Raw genomic sequence first — 12,793 nt, 5'->3', positions numbered from 1 at the left:
ATGCAAGAGAGTAAAGTACAAATTGCCATGGCTGTTCAGCAAGGAAAGCCTGTGGCTCTGATGCCATCTATTCCTAAGAAATGGAAACTGACCAAGACATGGTTCATGTTTTCAAATGTTTTTATAGGATATTTTATAATATTTTCAAATACGTAAAGTGCTTTTTTAAAAAAGAAGTTCACTAGATTTTTAAATTAACCACCAAAATGGTGATTATATTTCACTTTCTGTTCCCAAACAGAGCCTACAGTAGCTCCATCTCAAGTTGCTGCAAAGAGCCTATCCTCCTCAGAAATTGAAGTGTCATGGAACGCCGTTCCTTGGAAGTTGAGCAATGGACATTTACTTGGCTATGAGGTAATTTCTTTTAAAATTAATTAGCTATTAAATGGCTCATGTATGTATGTTGCCGTGGTACCTTGTCTCCTTTCATTTAAATTCTTTTTAACAGTGACATGTTAGCTTTTGTTGAAATTTTGCTAGCACGTTGTCCCATGTGATTATCAATAGATATTGAATTTAACCCCACAAGTTGAATGAAAATAACTTTAGTTGGGATAGAAAAGAAAAAATAATAACATGAAAGGAAATCATGTATCATATGGGCCAAATCTTTTAGATGGATTGACTAAAAAATAAGAGTGAGATTGAACTGCAGTATTTAAGTTCTTAGGATATTTATGCCAGTCGGAAATTGCTTTCCTCCAGCTCTTCGTGGTACTTTCTTGGTGACCTTGTTACATTGTGTGACTCTCTTCTAGGCTCTAGAGAAGACAGCTGTCTGTAATATAATTCTTGCCTTCAAAGAACTCTCTTTGGCGAAATAAGATGAAAGATCTGAAACAGAGGATAACATTAGACCAAATGTAATGAAGGTCAGAATAGCTCAAACAGAAAATGTTTGAATGGTTAAAAAGGATGAGCGATCTTGAAAGGTTTCATAAGGGTAGTAAGGCTTAACAAGACTTTAAAGGAAAAGTTAAGTAAATGTGGAGAAAGTGGCAAACGTTCCAGATTGAGCATGGCACATTGGAGGAGCAGAAGGAGTAGAGGCCCACCTGCAGAAGAAGTTTCCTGTAGGAGAGGTGAATGCAGAAAGGTACAGAAGGGCCACGTCACAGAGGGCTTTGAATGTTAAAAAGAACCATTTGGACTGGGCCCCATACTTAGTTAGCGAGAACTGGGAGCAGCTGAGCTTAGAACTGCAAGATAGAAGTCTTAAGAAGATTTCTCTGGCAGTGATTTTGTAGTAGTCATAGTTGTGATTTCATCCCCAGCCACAGCCATCTTTTTAGGAACCGTCTCTCATGCTTGTAACTCCTGATTCAGTGGGAGGCTTCCACGGGTACGTTTGCAAAACAGGGCTGTATACCCCCTGCACTTGCCAACATAACCTCAAACAGTTGCACCAGGGAGGCCACTTGATCAAAGGCAACGAACCGATGGATAGTTAAGCTGAGCTAGTCAGATTCTTGTTTGATGTGTGAAGTAAGCAGGATAGAGATTGTAATTCGTGAGTGTAAGGCAGTGATATGTCAAATTTGGGACTCAGTTCAGACTTCTCAAGCTAAGGCCATGGGCAAGCAGGACAAAGCTGGTCTGCAGAGCTGAGATGGAGCAGACATACTCCCATGCAACCCTAGAGAATGGAGGAGACAAGGACCCATGGAGCCTTAAAGAGAACGAAATAGAATAGTTCTTTGAGAGTTGTCCAGTTCTCTAGTGGCCTGGCTGTATTCTTTTTCAGAATATCACCTTGCCGTCCTTTTCAGTAAACTCCCTTTATGTTTGAACTTGAGAGAGTTTCTGTTCCTTGTAACCAAACAAGCATTGACTAGAAAAAAATATTAATGATAAAGTAGAGAAAGGATAGGCTAGAGCAGTGATGCTCACAGCATGCACCATGGACCACCTTCACCAGAATTACCAGGACCCTCCCTGGATCCTCTGAACACAAACATCTAGGAGTAGGTCTTGTTAATGTACATTTTCAGTAACTATCCACATGGAAACATCTTCTTGCACACTTAAATATAGGAAACACTGGTTTTGGCACAGAGAGACTTGATCAGAGACAGAGCTGCCCAGATTTAAGGAAAGGAAAGTGAGATTGAAGAAATAAAACACCACATAAATGCAGCAGAGCAACTTGATCAGCATCTTAAAAGAACCCAGGAACATTTGGATGGAAAATTCTTTTAATTCCATGACAGTGAATGTAAGCAATGAAAGACAGACGGTGGGCAACCAATAGTAGCTCCCCAGTGATTAGAGAAATGGCGTTGACAGGAAAGGTAAGTGGGATGGGGAGCACAGATGTAAAGGAGCGTAGTTCTGAGGTCAAATCTGTGCCAGATGTCAACTCTGCCACTCACTGCCTGTGCTGGAAAAGTTACATTAACATTTTGATCCTCATTTTCCTCACCTGCAGAATGGGGACAATAATAAACCTAACCTCATTAGGATTTTGAGAGGATTGAACGAGATTAGACATTTAATGTGCTTCTCAGTTTCTGGCTCAGAATAATAAGCAATCGGTAAGTGCAAGCCATATCTCAGAAGCATTTTTGAGATATTAATTTATAGATTTCTCCCTAGTAAATATTCTCAAGCAATTCCTCAACTGTAAGCTCCTTTGCCTCAAGAGAGTTTGTGACAGCTATCAAGAGGAGTTGTCTGCAAGATCCCTTCCTTCCTAGCTTTGTTTCCAAAGCTCAAGCCATTAAGGAGATTGTTCTATGTATTCTGGAGGGTGAAAAGAGAAAAAATGCCACTGAGAAAAAAATACAGGAGAAATTTCAGGTGACCGTGGAAGAAATAAAGGTCTGAGACTTACAAAATCTCGTGGAGCCCATAGCTTTCTACCTGGCAGTGCCCAGGTTGGTGGCAAGACCACAGAAGGGATCAGCTGTGTTTCCCACACTCAGCGATGATTTCCCATTACCCAAGCATGGCTCAGAAGTGCTTGGGCTAAAGGGATCAAATCAATGTAATAACAGTAAATTATCTTGGCAAGGCTTTGGGAAGGGAGCCCCAGGAGTGATTGAAGTTGAATTTCCCATTAGCTGAACAGGATATGGAATTCAATGTTAAATCAAATTTACTTAAAGAAAATAAATGAACACATTTTGCACTCCTCAGACAGTAGACTAAGATGCGCATCCCCCATTAATAACTTTACCCTTTACAAACCACATGACAAGATCATAATTCTTGACCTGGTTGTAGCTTGTGAAATCGTTAAGAGAAATACCCAGGAAAATGTATATAAATGGCTTTGTGGGCTTCCAAGCACCACAGGAATGTTAGCAGTTGCTGGCAAACATTGACAGCGTGGGGGCAGGTAGATGTTGATTTTAGAATATATAAATTTAAGCTGATAAGGAGTCATCCAGATAAGTCTATTGTATCAGAAAGTGGAATTATACCACTGTTGGCCATACCAGGAAAGAGAGGTTGATTGAATGAGTGAGAAAAACCAAAGAATCCTAGTAGAGCCAGCAGAGTATCTCGTTAAGTTCACAGGATTTTAGAATTAGACAAACCTGCATGCAGATCCTCTAGGATAGAATATAACCTTCACAGGGACAGGGAACCCTGCCTGTTTGTTCACTGATGTACGCCAAGTGCCAAGAATCCTGTCTGGTACCCGAGAGGCATGCAAAAATATGTGTTGATTGAATAAATACAATTTTGGCTCCACTGGCTTACTGCTGTGTGGCCATGAGCAAGTTACTCAAGTTCTCCAAGGTTCAGTTAAAATAAAGATAATAGTAAATAACTCAACGGCATCGTTAGAGAATTAAATGAGATAAAGCAGCCATTGTCAAAATGGCCCAAAGAGACTTTTGGGGCTTCCACTTTTCTCTGTTTTGCATATTGGGCATTGGGATAAGATTTCATCGGAAGGAAAAATTTTAAAACCAGTGAGTGTGTGACTCAGTGGCTGTTGTTTCTCTTCCTGCTGGTCTTGCCGTTAGGGTGGGAGGCAAAAAGATGAGAGGGCGGTTAGCAAATGGGACTTTTATTGAAATTAGTTGTGGGTTGGAAGGCATTGCATCTTGCCTATCTGTGTAAAGAGTGGCAAGCCTACCATCCAAATGGAGCACGTATACAGTCTTGAAAGGAAATATCTAGTGAAAATTTCTTGCCCGAGTGCTTGGTCGGTATGAAGAGAAAGAAAAAAGCTAAGAGAAAGATGTCCTAATTGGGGAAATCTTAAGAAATAATTTATATAATCATACCAAGATAAAAATATGTATTTTCATAGTTTCAGTCATGATTTAAACACTAACCTGGAAAAATAAATGACTTAGCAGAGTATTTAATTACCAGTCATATGGCTAACTTTCTGGGTTGCAATTTCCCCAGTATGGCTTTAAAATTGTTAATAGCTCCGGCTTTTCTCTCATCTCAGTGAGGGTTGATCATGTGCCATGTGGCATGCTGAGCACACATCATCATTAGCATCTAGACTCATTTTCTTTCTGATTTGACCAAGTAACAGTGGAGGAGCTCATTTCCCTGGGCTCCAATTTATTTCATCTGCTAAGCCATGACACTCACGCTCAGATCTTTTTCTGTGCCTTTTGGATAGGAACAAGAGATACAGACATGATAAAGAGGTTGCAGAAGCCTTTAAGTTCATGGGCAGTGGGTGCCTGAGGAGCAAAAGCTCCCAAGTTCTAGCATGGTATATACAATCAATTTCTTTAAAGTCATTTTGTGTCTTAAAGAATAACACTTGGGAGATTGACCTTGATAAGTGATTGAAACAAAAGTCTGTACTTGTGAAATAATACACAGTAGCATGTTTTTGAGGAACCTAGTAGATTTTTAAAAAAATATTTGGCAGAGGAATGTAACTAAAAATGTGTGCAGAATACCAAACTAAAACTTCACTGGTATCTTCCTCCAGCCTCCTGTTCTAAACAGCTGTACAGAATGTGTTTAGTTTCTAACATTTTAATTAGAATGGAAAAAGATGTCAAATATTTGAGTACTTTTTTGAGAAGATGAAAATTCTACTGGAAAAGAAGACATATACATTGGGTCTAATTCCCTACTAGCAGGCAAAGAATTAACTTTACTTTAGAACGAGTCACATGTACATAGGAAAATTGGATAGAAACAAGCCAGACACATTTAAATAAATAGAAAGCAGGCAAAAATTCGAGTGAATAAAATGCAGACTTCTGGAGTTAGTGGAAGGTTTTGTTATGCTGGAGAGAGCAGTAACTGTGTGTGTGAGTGAGGATTTCCCGAATGGAGCAGTGTTCTTTCTTAGGCAAAGATAGTCCCTAGCAAACTGTGGTTCAGCAGTGAGGGATCCGGGGAGTAAATACCCCGCCTCTCTCTCCTCCCACCCTCCCATCTCCTGCCTTCTATTGACCAAATTCAGTGAGAAGCCAGAGGGCAAGGGAGCCTGACATGTAGTTCATATGGGTCAGCCCTCCTGGGACTGAAAGCTGAGTAAAGAAGAGATCAAGATAGATCTGGATTTGTCTTCGGAAACCCCATTGAATGCAGTTTTGCCTGCCTGATATTTATTTAAATGTGTTTAGTCTAGCAGCTAAGTTGAAATATTTGTCTCTCTGAAAATCTATAAGTACAAACAAAATTATTTTAGTCTATTAAAATAACGTTTCTGACTTAATACCTGTACTTTAATGGCTAAAAAAGGTGCCATTTTTCAATACATTATTTTTGTAAACTGCATTTCCTTTTAAGTTTAAATTAAGTGAAATTTCCGATGCAGTAATATTAAGGACTCCTCACAGCAGGGACATTAGTTTTTGGAATACCAAATTTCTTGTAGAAATAGAGATAGCATTTTAAATCCTGACATTGCTCAAATTGGTTTCTCTTTACTTACCCAGAAAAAATATTTTGGCTCCTGAAATGGTTTTATGGTTCTGGACAAAAAATTGTATTATCTCATCAAGAAATTGGAGTTCCAGTGTTTTATAGACACATAGAATATCAGGACTTGAGTACTTAACTTGGTGAATAAAAGGAAAAAAGAATTTCTTCCTCTCTACTCTATACACAAAACACTTCTGACACCGAATATGTAGGGTGTTTTCTCTATACTGACCAATTCTCCGACACTAGCTGGGTATCCTACAATTCAATTCAATTCTGACACAATCTACCTGGAGTTAGCATCAGATCCCACATGTTAAGCGCTCAGTCCCACAAGGCTACCCACCCCCCTACACACACACCTCAGATGCCAATCACAAGTCCAGGCCTCCCATACTTCTGATCGACTGGCTATAAAACAGGGGTTCCCAGGACCCCTGGGTTTGATAACTTGCTAGAATGGCTCACAAAACTCAGGAAAGCGCTTTACTTCCTGTTATCCATTTCTTATGAGGGATACAATTCAAGATTAGCCCAATGGAAGAGATGAACATGGCAAGGTGTATGGGAGGGGATGCAGAGCTTCCATGCCCTCTCCAGGCACTTCATCCTACTAGCACCTCCATGTCTTCACCAACCCATAAGCTCTCCTAACCCCTTCAGTTAGGATTTTTTTATGGAGGCTTCATCACATAGGCATGTTGATTAAATCATTGGCCATTAGTTAAACTAATTAACTCACCCTCCAGCCCCTTGTCAGGAGGTGGGGCTGAAAGTTACAACCCTCTAATAGCTTGGTTGGTTCCCCTGGCAACTAGCCTCCATCCTGGTGCTATATAGGAGCCCCCAGCCACAAGAAATCTCGTTAGCATACATACAAGAAGACACATCACTTCAGAGATTCCCAAGCGTTTAGGAGATTTGCGCCAGGAAATCAGGGCAGAGACCAAATACAGTAGTCCTCCCTCATAGGCAGTTTTGCTTTCCACAGTTTCAATTACCTGAGGTCAACAGCAGTCCTCCACAGTCCAAAAATATTAAATGGAAAATTCCAGAAATAAACAATTCATAAGTTTTAAATTGCTGTGCTGTTCTGAGTAGCTTGATGAAATCTTTCCACGTTCTGCCGGGACGTGAATCATCCCTTTGTCCAGTGTATCCACTGTATGCTTAGTAATGGTCCCAAAGTGCAAGAGTAGTGATGCTGGCGATTGGGACATGCCAGAGAGAAGCCGTGAGTGCTTCCTGTAAGGGAAAAGGGGAAAGTTCTCCACTTAATAAGGAAAGAAAAGATATTGTACGCTGAGGTTGCTAAGATCCGCAGTAACTTTTATTACAGTATACTGGTATAATTGTTCTATTTAATTATTATTGTTGTTAATCTCTTACTGTGCCTAATTTATAAATTAAACTCTCTCGTCAAGTATGTATGCATAGGAAAAAACATAATATATATACAGTTTGGTAATATCCTCCATTTCAGACATCCACTGGGAGTCTTGGAACATATCCCCTGCAGATAATGGGGGACTACTGTATATATTTCTTACTATGTCACAGTGAATATCTGTGGTGGGAAGCGGGGAGCCATTTTTAGACTGCATTTGTTCAAGCCATTCACGAATTCAACAATATTGAGGGCTCAGTATGTGCAGGCTTTGCTGAGTGGTAGGGCTATGGTGATGACCAAGACAGACCCTGCCTCAGGTGTGACTCCACCTTAGCATCTGCTGTGCCAAGAAAGGCAGTTGATTCCCTCTATAGGTGCACACTCTGCACTTGCAAAACCAACGCACAGCGACTCACAACTATTCAGGAGGGTGACCTGTATCTCTCAGGCATATAGTGATGAAAAGACATTGAGAGCCACAATTCAGTCTTAATCATCCTCTCCTTTGGAGTGGATTTGCCTTTTATTTTTAGCCCACTAAATTCTGAGTGAATTTACAACATGAAAATTCCTGTTTCTTCAGTTCTGGAAAATTCTCAGACATGTTCTCTTTTATTTCTGCCTTTTCTTTAATCTCTCTTTCTGGAAATCTGGTTGGAACATCATTTTCTCCTCAGTGTCTTCTAACTTTGCTTTCATAATTTTTATTTCTTTCTCCATGTTCTGGATTTAATGATTCTCTCTTCTCCCTTCTAGTCTTCAGAAGGTGGAAGGCTAATTCCATCACTGATCTTATTTTTTAATGTTGTATTTTTCAGGTGTGGGACTTCACCTTGATATTTTTCAGATTTGCCCAATCTCCTATTATTGCATTATATATTTAGTCCCTTCTTTAGTAAATTTGGACATTTTAAACAAACTTATTTTAAGATCCATTTCTGATCCGTGTATGGTAGCTAGTCTCCCACTGGTTGAGTCTGCTGACTGACTTTCTTGTTAGCGGGATTCTTCATGTGCTTTGTAATATTTGCCTCTCTGCTCATCTTTTGTAGATGCTACCTTTATGTTCTGTCAATATTCTATTAACTTCTGCACAATTGTATTTCCAGAGTTTGTTCCTTCATCCTGTACACTTTTCCTTTCTTCATCCCTGTATTGTGGTTGTGCCTATAAAATCCAAATTAGCTTGAAGTTATATTCTGTTCTCTCAGGTGTAGAACTTTTACCATTTAAACCCAGGACACAACTCAGAGGAAAAATGGGGTCTTTGTCTTTATTTCATTCTTGACTTTTCCCTCTTTTTTTTTTTTTTTGTGAGGAAGATCAGCCCTGAGCTAACATCCATGCTAACCCTCCTCTTTTTGCTGAAGAAGACCAGCTCTGAGCTAACATCTATTGCCAATCCTCCTCCTTTTTTTTTTTCCCCCAAAGCCCCAGTAGATAGTTGTATGTCATAGTTGCACATCCTTCTAGTTGCTGTGTGTGGGACGCGGCCTCAGCATGGCCGGAGAAGCGGTGCGTCGGTGCGCGCCCAGGATCTGAACCCGGGCCGCCAGTAGCAGAGCGTGCGCACTTAACCACTAAGCCACGGGACCGGTCCCCCCTCTTTTTTAAAAAATGTATTCTTCTATAAATATTTTTGAGCTAAATTTTATAGAACATAATTTATTAGCTACTTATAGAAAATTGGGAATATTAATGTCACTGCTTTGTTTCTTTATGTTTTGGTTATATGCATATTTATTCAGTTTTTTAGGTAAAGCTATTTAAGATTATATAATCAATTCTAACTTATATCATGTTCAAATTTGGCACAAATTTTCTCTATGTTTAAGTGTTTCTAATACCTGTCAGCAACTGAGATCCAAAAGTAAAATCTCTCATTCTGATACATGGAGATTGGTTAAAGTGATTTAGTAACATACTGCCATCAAGAACTTTCAAGTACTTCCTATAGATGAGTTTATAAAAGATATTCCCTATGCCAATTGAAAATTATTTTTATTTCTTCTTTAAATCAGTCTCCTAAGGAACAGTTTATTAAGCAACTTATATTGAGGTAATTTGACATAGAAAAAGAATGGCCGGCCCATGGATTGGAACCTAACAAGAGACCAGCCTGTATAACAGGATGATCCTGCTGAAGTTACTTTATTCCTCCCTGCGTCTTCTTTCCCATCTGTTAAGGGAGGATTATTATAGCTCATAATTATGTAATTTTTTCCCCCAATCTATATCCCAGGCCACAAGTTTTCAGGCTGTCTATGATGTTTTATTATAATTATTGATTATGTGTCATTCTAAGTTAATAGCTAGACAATGCTTTCAAGGGCAGGAAAAGTGTCTTATCATTTTGGAGTCATCTAGACTTACCAATACCTGCCGTATTTACAATTGGTGAATTTAGAATGTATATGAGTTTTTAGTATCCTTAACAATTTGCGTGGCTGTGGCTTTATAAAAGACAATTTGGCATGTTATCTTTAATTAATGAATAAAATCTATGTGGATTTCTTTTATAACGGTAAATGGGGCTGTCAGATATATGGATTTTTTTTTTTTTTTTTTGCTAAAATGTCACCATCAAGTTTTAGTGTTAATTTGATGCTTTAAAGCTGTAGAAACTGTGTATTCCCTTTAGTCCTAATCATTTGGGATCACATCCTCCTTTTGAGGTTGTTATAAAAACTAACTCTTTTCCAAGAAAAGTACATATACACACATACATGAACACAGCGTTTTGCATGAATTTAAGAGACCCTATATGTAAATGTAAATATATATAAATATACATGCACACACATACACACATATATATACACACACACATACACACCCACATATACACACATATACACACACATATAAGGAAAACATTGATTTGATAGAATATTAGTGTGCTAACTTAGGATCATTATTGAAAAACCTAAGGTTTATACTTTGCTACTAATTTTTTTTTTTTTTTGAGGAAGATCATCCCTGAGCTAACATCCATGCCAATCCTCCTCTTTTTTTTGCTGAGGAAGACTGGCCCTGAGCCAACATCTATTGCCAATCTTCCTCCTTTTTTCCCCTTTTTCTCCCCAAAGCCCCAGTAGATAGTTGTATGTCATAGTTGCACATCCTTCTGGTTGCTCTATGTGGGACGCGGCCTCAGCATGGCCCAACAAGCAGTGTGTCGGTGCGTGCCCAGGATCCGAACCTGGGCCACCAGTAGTGGAGCGCACGCACTTAACTGCTAAGCCATGGGGCCGGGCCCTGCTACTAATTTTTTTAAAGAGAGAATTTTATAGTTACTCATTTTTTTAAAAAAACAGTAACTTCTAGTGTATTTTTCTCAGAGGACTGAAACCGATTACCCTCTGCAGCCCATAAACATATTTTGTTTGGCCCACACATTGTCTTTAAAAAAATGGAGCCAACTCAAAATTTGGGGTATTTCACATTAAAATCAAGGTTTCTGCTTTCTTAAAAAAAACAAACAGCCCTGTAAACACTGGGTCCACCTTCCCCACTCAACCAGAGCTAAGTAGAGGCTGCATCACTAAGATGGAGCTTGGCTGTCCTTTGCCACAGTCCCCACAGTCTTTATTGTCTTCACAACTCTGATGGCTAAGGATCGAATGCCATTTCCATTGGGCTCAAACAGCTGTTTACTTACACAAATTTAAGAAATGGTTTCCTGTTTTCATATTTTGCTATTAAGAATAGAAAAATAAAAGTCAGACAAAAAAAGGCATATATTGCAAGAAAGACAGGAGAGTGCATATTTCCTTATGAAAGTAAAAAATATATACTCAGTCTGCTTTACAAATTATTTAAGTGTCTGGCCCCTGCTTTAGGTGGTCAAATGGTAATATCTGGTCTCAACATGAGGAACAGTTGTACCTTCCGTGAGCCATTTGTTTGGTTGTTTTGTTGCTGTTGTTGATCTTGTATCTGTTTTTACTTTATGAACAATATAGACTTTCTCGCAAAGCATGGCAGAACTTTATAACATACATTGGAGGTAGTCAGGGAACAAGTATTTTTTTGTTGTAGTTTTTCTACCTTTGTTTCTTTTTTTATCAAATATTCTCATTAACTCTTTATATTTTTTTACTATGTATGTGTATACCTGTATAAGAAGTCTCAGATCATTTTGCACAATTGAGAGTAATGAAATACAAATAAAACATTTTAATATATACTTATATTTAACCATGTTACCTGCCTTCCTTTTCTCTTCCAGCTCTGCATGCACAGGTGGGCTTGTTGACGCTTGGCCATCGCTGTAGGACAATCCAGTGGCCAGCTGGCTTTTTGATGGTCTTTTCCCTGACAGCTCGCTTTCTTCACAGAAAGAATCTGCACCATCCAGGGGAGCTTAAGCATAGCTACCAGCATTCTGGAGTTGAGCTTGGGCCTGGATGATTAGGGTCTGAGAAGGGGGAGCAGCTCACTCTGTTAGATATGCAGATTTCTCCTTCATTTTCCCATTTATAAGGCTATGGTCTAGTAGTATTTAGCACTTACTCCCTGAATTTATCTGATTTATTTGTGTACTTGTTTATTATGTGTCTCCTTCTAGAGTCCCTTTTCTTTGACCTCTGTGGCACAGAGCCTAATGCAGCACCTCACACCATAGTTGGTCCTTAATAAATATCTGTTGAATAAATGATGAAATAAATAAATCGCAGTGCCCATTTTAACGGCAATCACTTAAGGTACAGTCGCGTCATTTAATGGCAGGGATACATTCTGAGAAATGCATCGTTAGGCGATTTCGTTATTGTATGAAAATCATAGCGTGTACTTAGACAAACCTAGATGATATAGCCTCCTACACACCTAGGCTGTGGGGTATACCCTGTTACTCCTAGGCTACAAACTTGTACCTCATGTTACTGAACTGAATACTGTAGGCAATTGTAACACAATGATAAGTATTTGCGTATAAACATATCTAAACACAGAAAAGGTACAGTAAAAATAGGGTATAAAAAATAAGAAACGGTGCACCTGTATGGGGCATTTACCATGAAGGGGGCTTGCAGCACTGGAGGCTGCTCAGTGAGTGGTGAGTGAGTGTGAAGTGCTAGGACATCACTGTCGCTACTGTAGACTTTATCAACACTGTACACTTAGGCTACACTAAATTTATAAAAAATACTTTTCTTCAGTAATAAATTAACCTTAGCTTACTGTAGCTTTTTTACTTTATAAACTTTTAAATTTTTTTTAACTTTTTGACTCTTCTATAACACTTAGCTTAAAACGCAAACACATTGTACAACTGTACAAAAATATTTTCTTTCTTTATATCTTTATTCCATAGGCTTTTTCTATTTTTAAAACCTTTTTTTTTTTTACTTTTTAAACTTTTTTGTTAAGGACTAAGACACAAACACACGCATCAGCCTAGGCCTACACAGGCTCGGGATCATCAATAGCACTGTCTTCCACCCCTACGTCTTGTCCCACTGGAAGATCTTCGGGGGCAATAACACGCATAGAGCTGTCATATCCTATGATAACAATGCCTTCTTCTGGAATACC

The 12,793-nt window shown here is 38.9% G+C and overlaps 1 protein-coding gene across 5 annotated transcripts in view; it reads left to right on the top strand.

Moving 5' to 3' along the window:
• Positions 1-12,793, top strand: part of CNTN3 (contactin 3) — a 330,204-nt gene that overhangs the window by 298,417 nt on the left and 18,994 nt on the right. For 4 of the 5 annotated variants that reach the window (XM_087431353.1, XM_087431352.1, XM_087431354.1 and 1 more), the window contains one exon: positions 242-357. In XM_087431353.1, the coding sequence (XP_087287479.1) occupies positions 242-357 (116 nt within the window). Of the gene's footprint in view, positions 1-241; positions 358-11,486; positions 12,520-12,793 lie in introns of those variants that run through there. The other variant, XM_087431356.1, reaches the window with a different exon arrangement.

The sequence above is a fragment of the Ceratotherium simum genome, chromosome 5 (assembly GCF_057802395.1).
Source record: "Ceratotherium simum simum isolate JZ-2026a chromosome 5, ASM5780239v1, whole genome shotgun sequence".
Lineage (NCBI taxonomy): Eukaryota > Metazoa > Chordata > Mammalia > Perissodactyla > Rhinocerotidae > Ceratotherium > Ceratotherium simum.
Note: the sequence above shows the minus strand (reverse complement) of the source record. Positions and strands in the feature narration are given on the sequence as shown.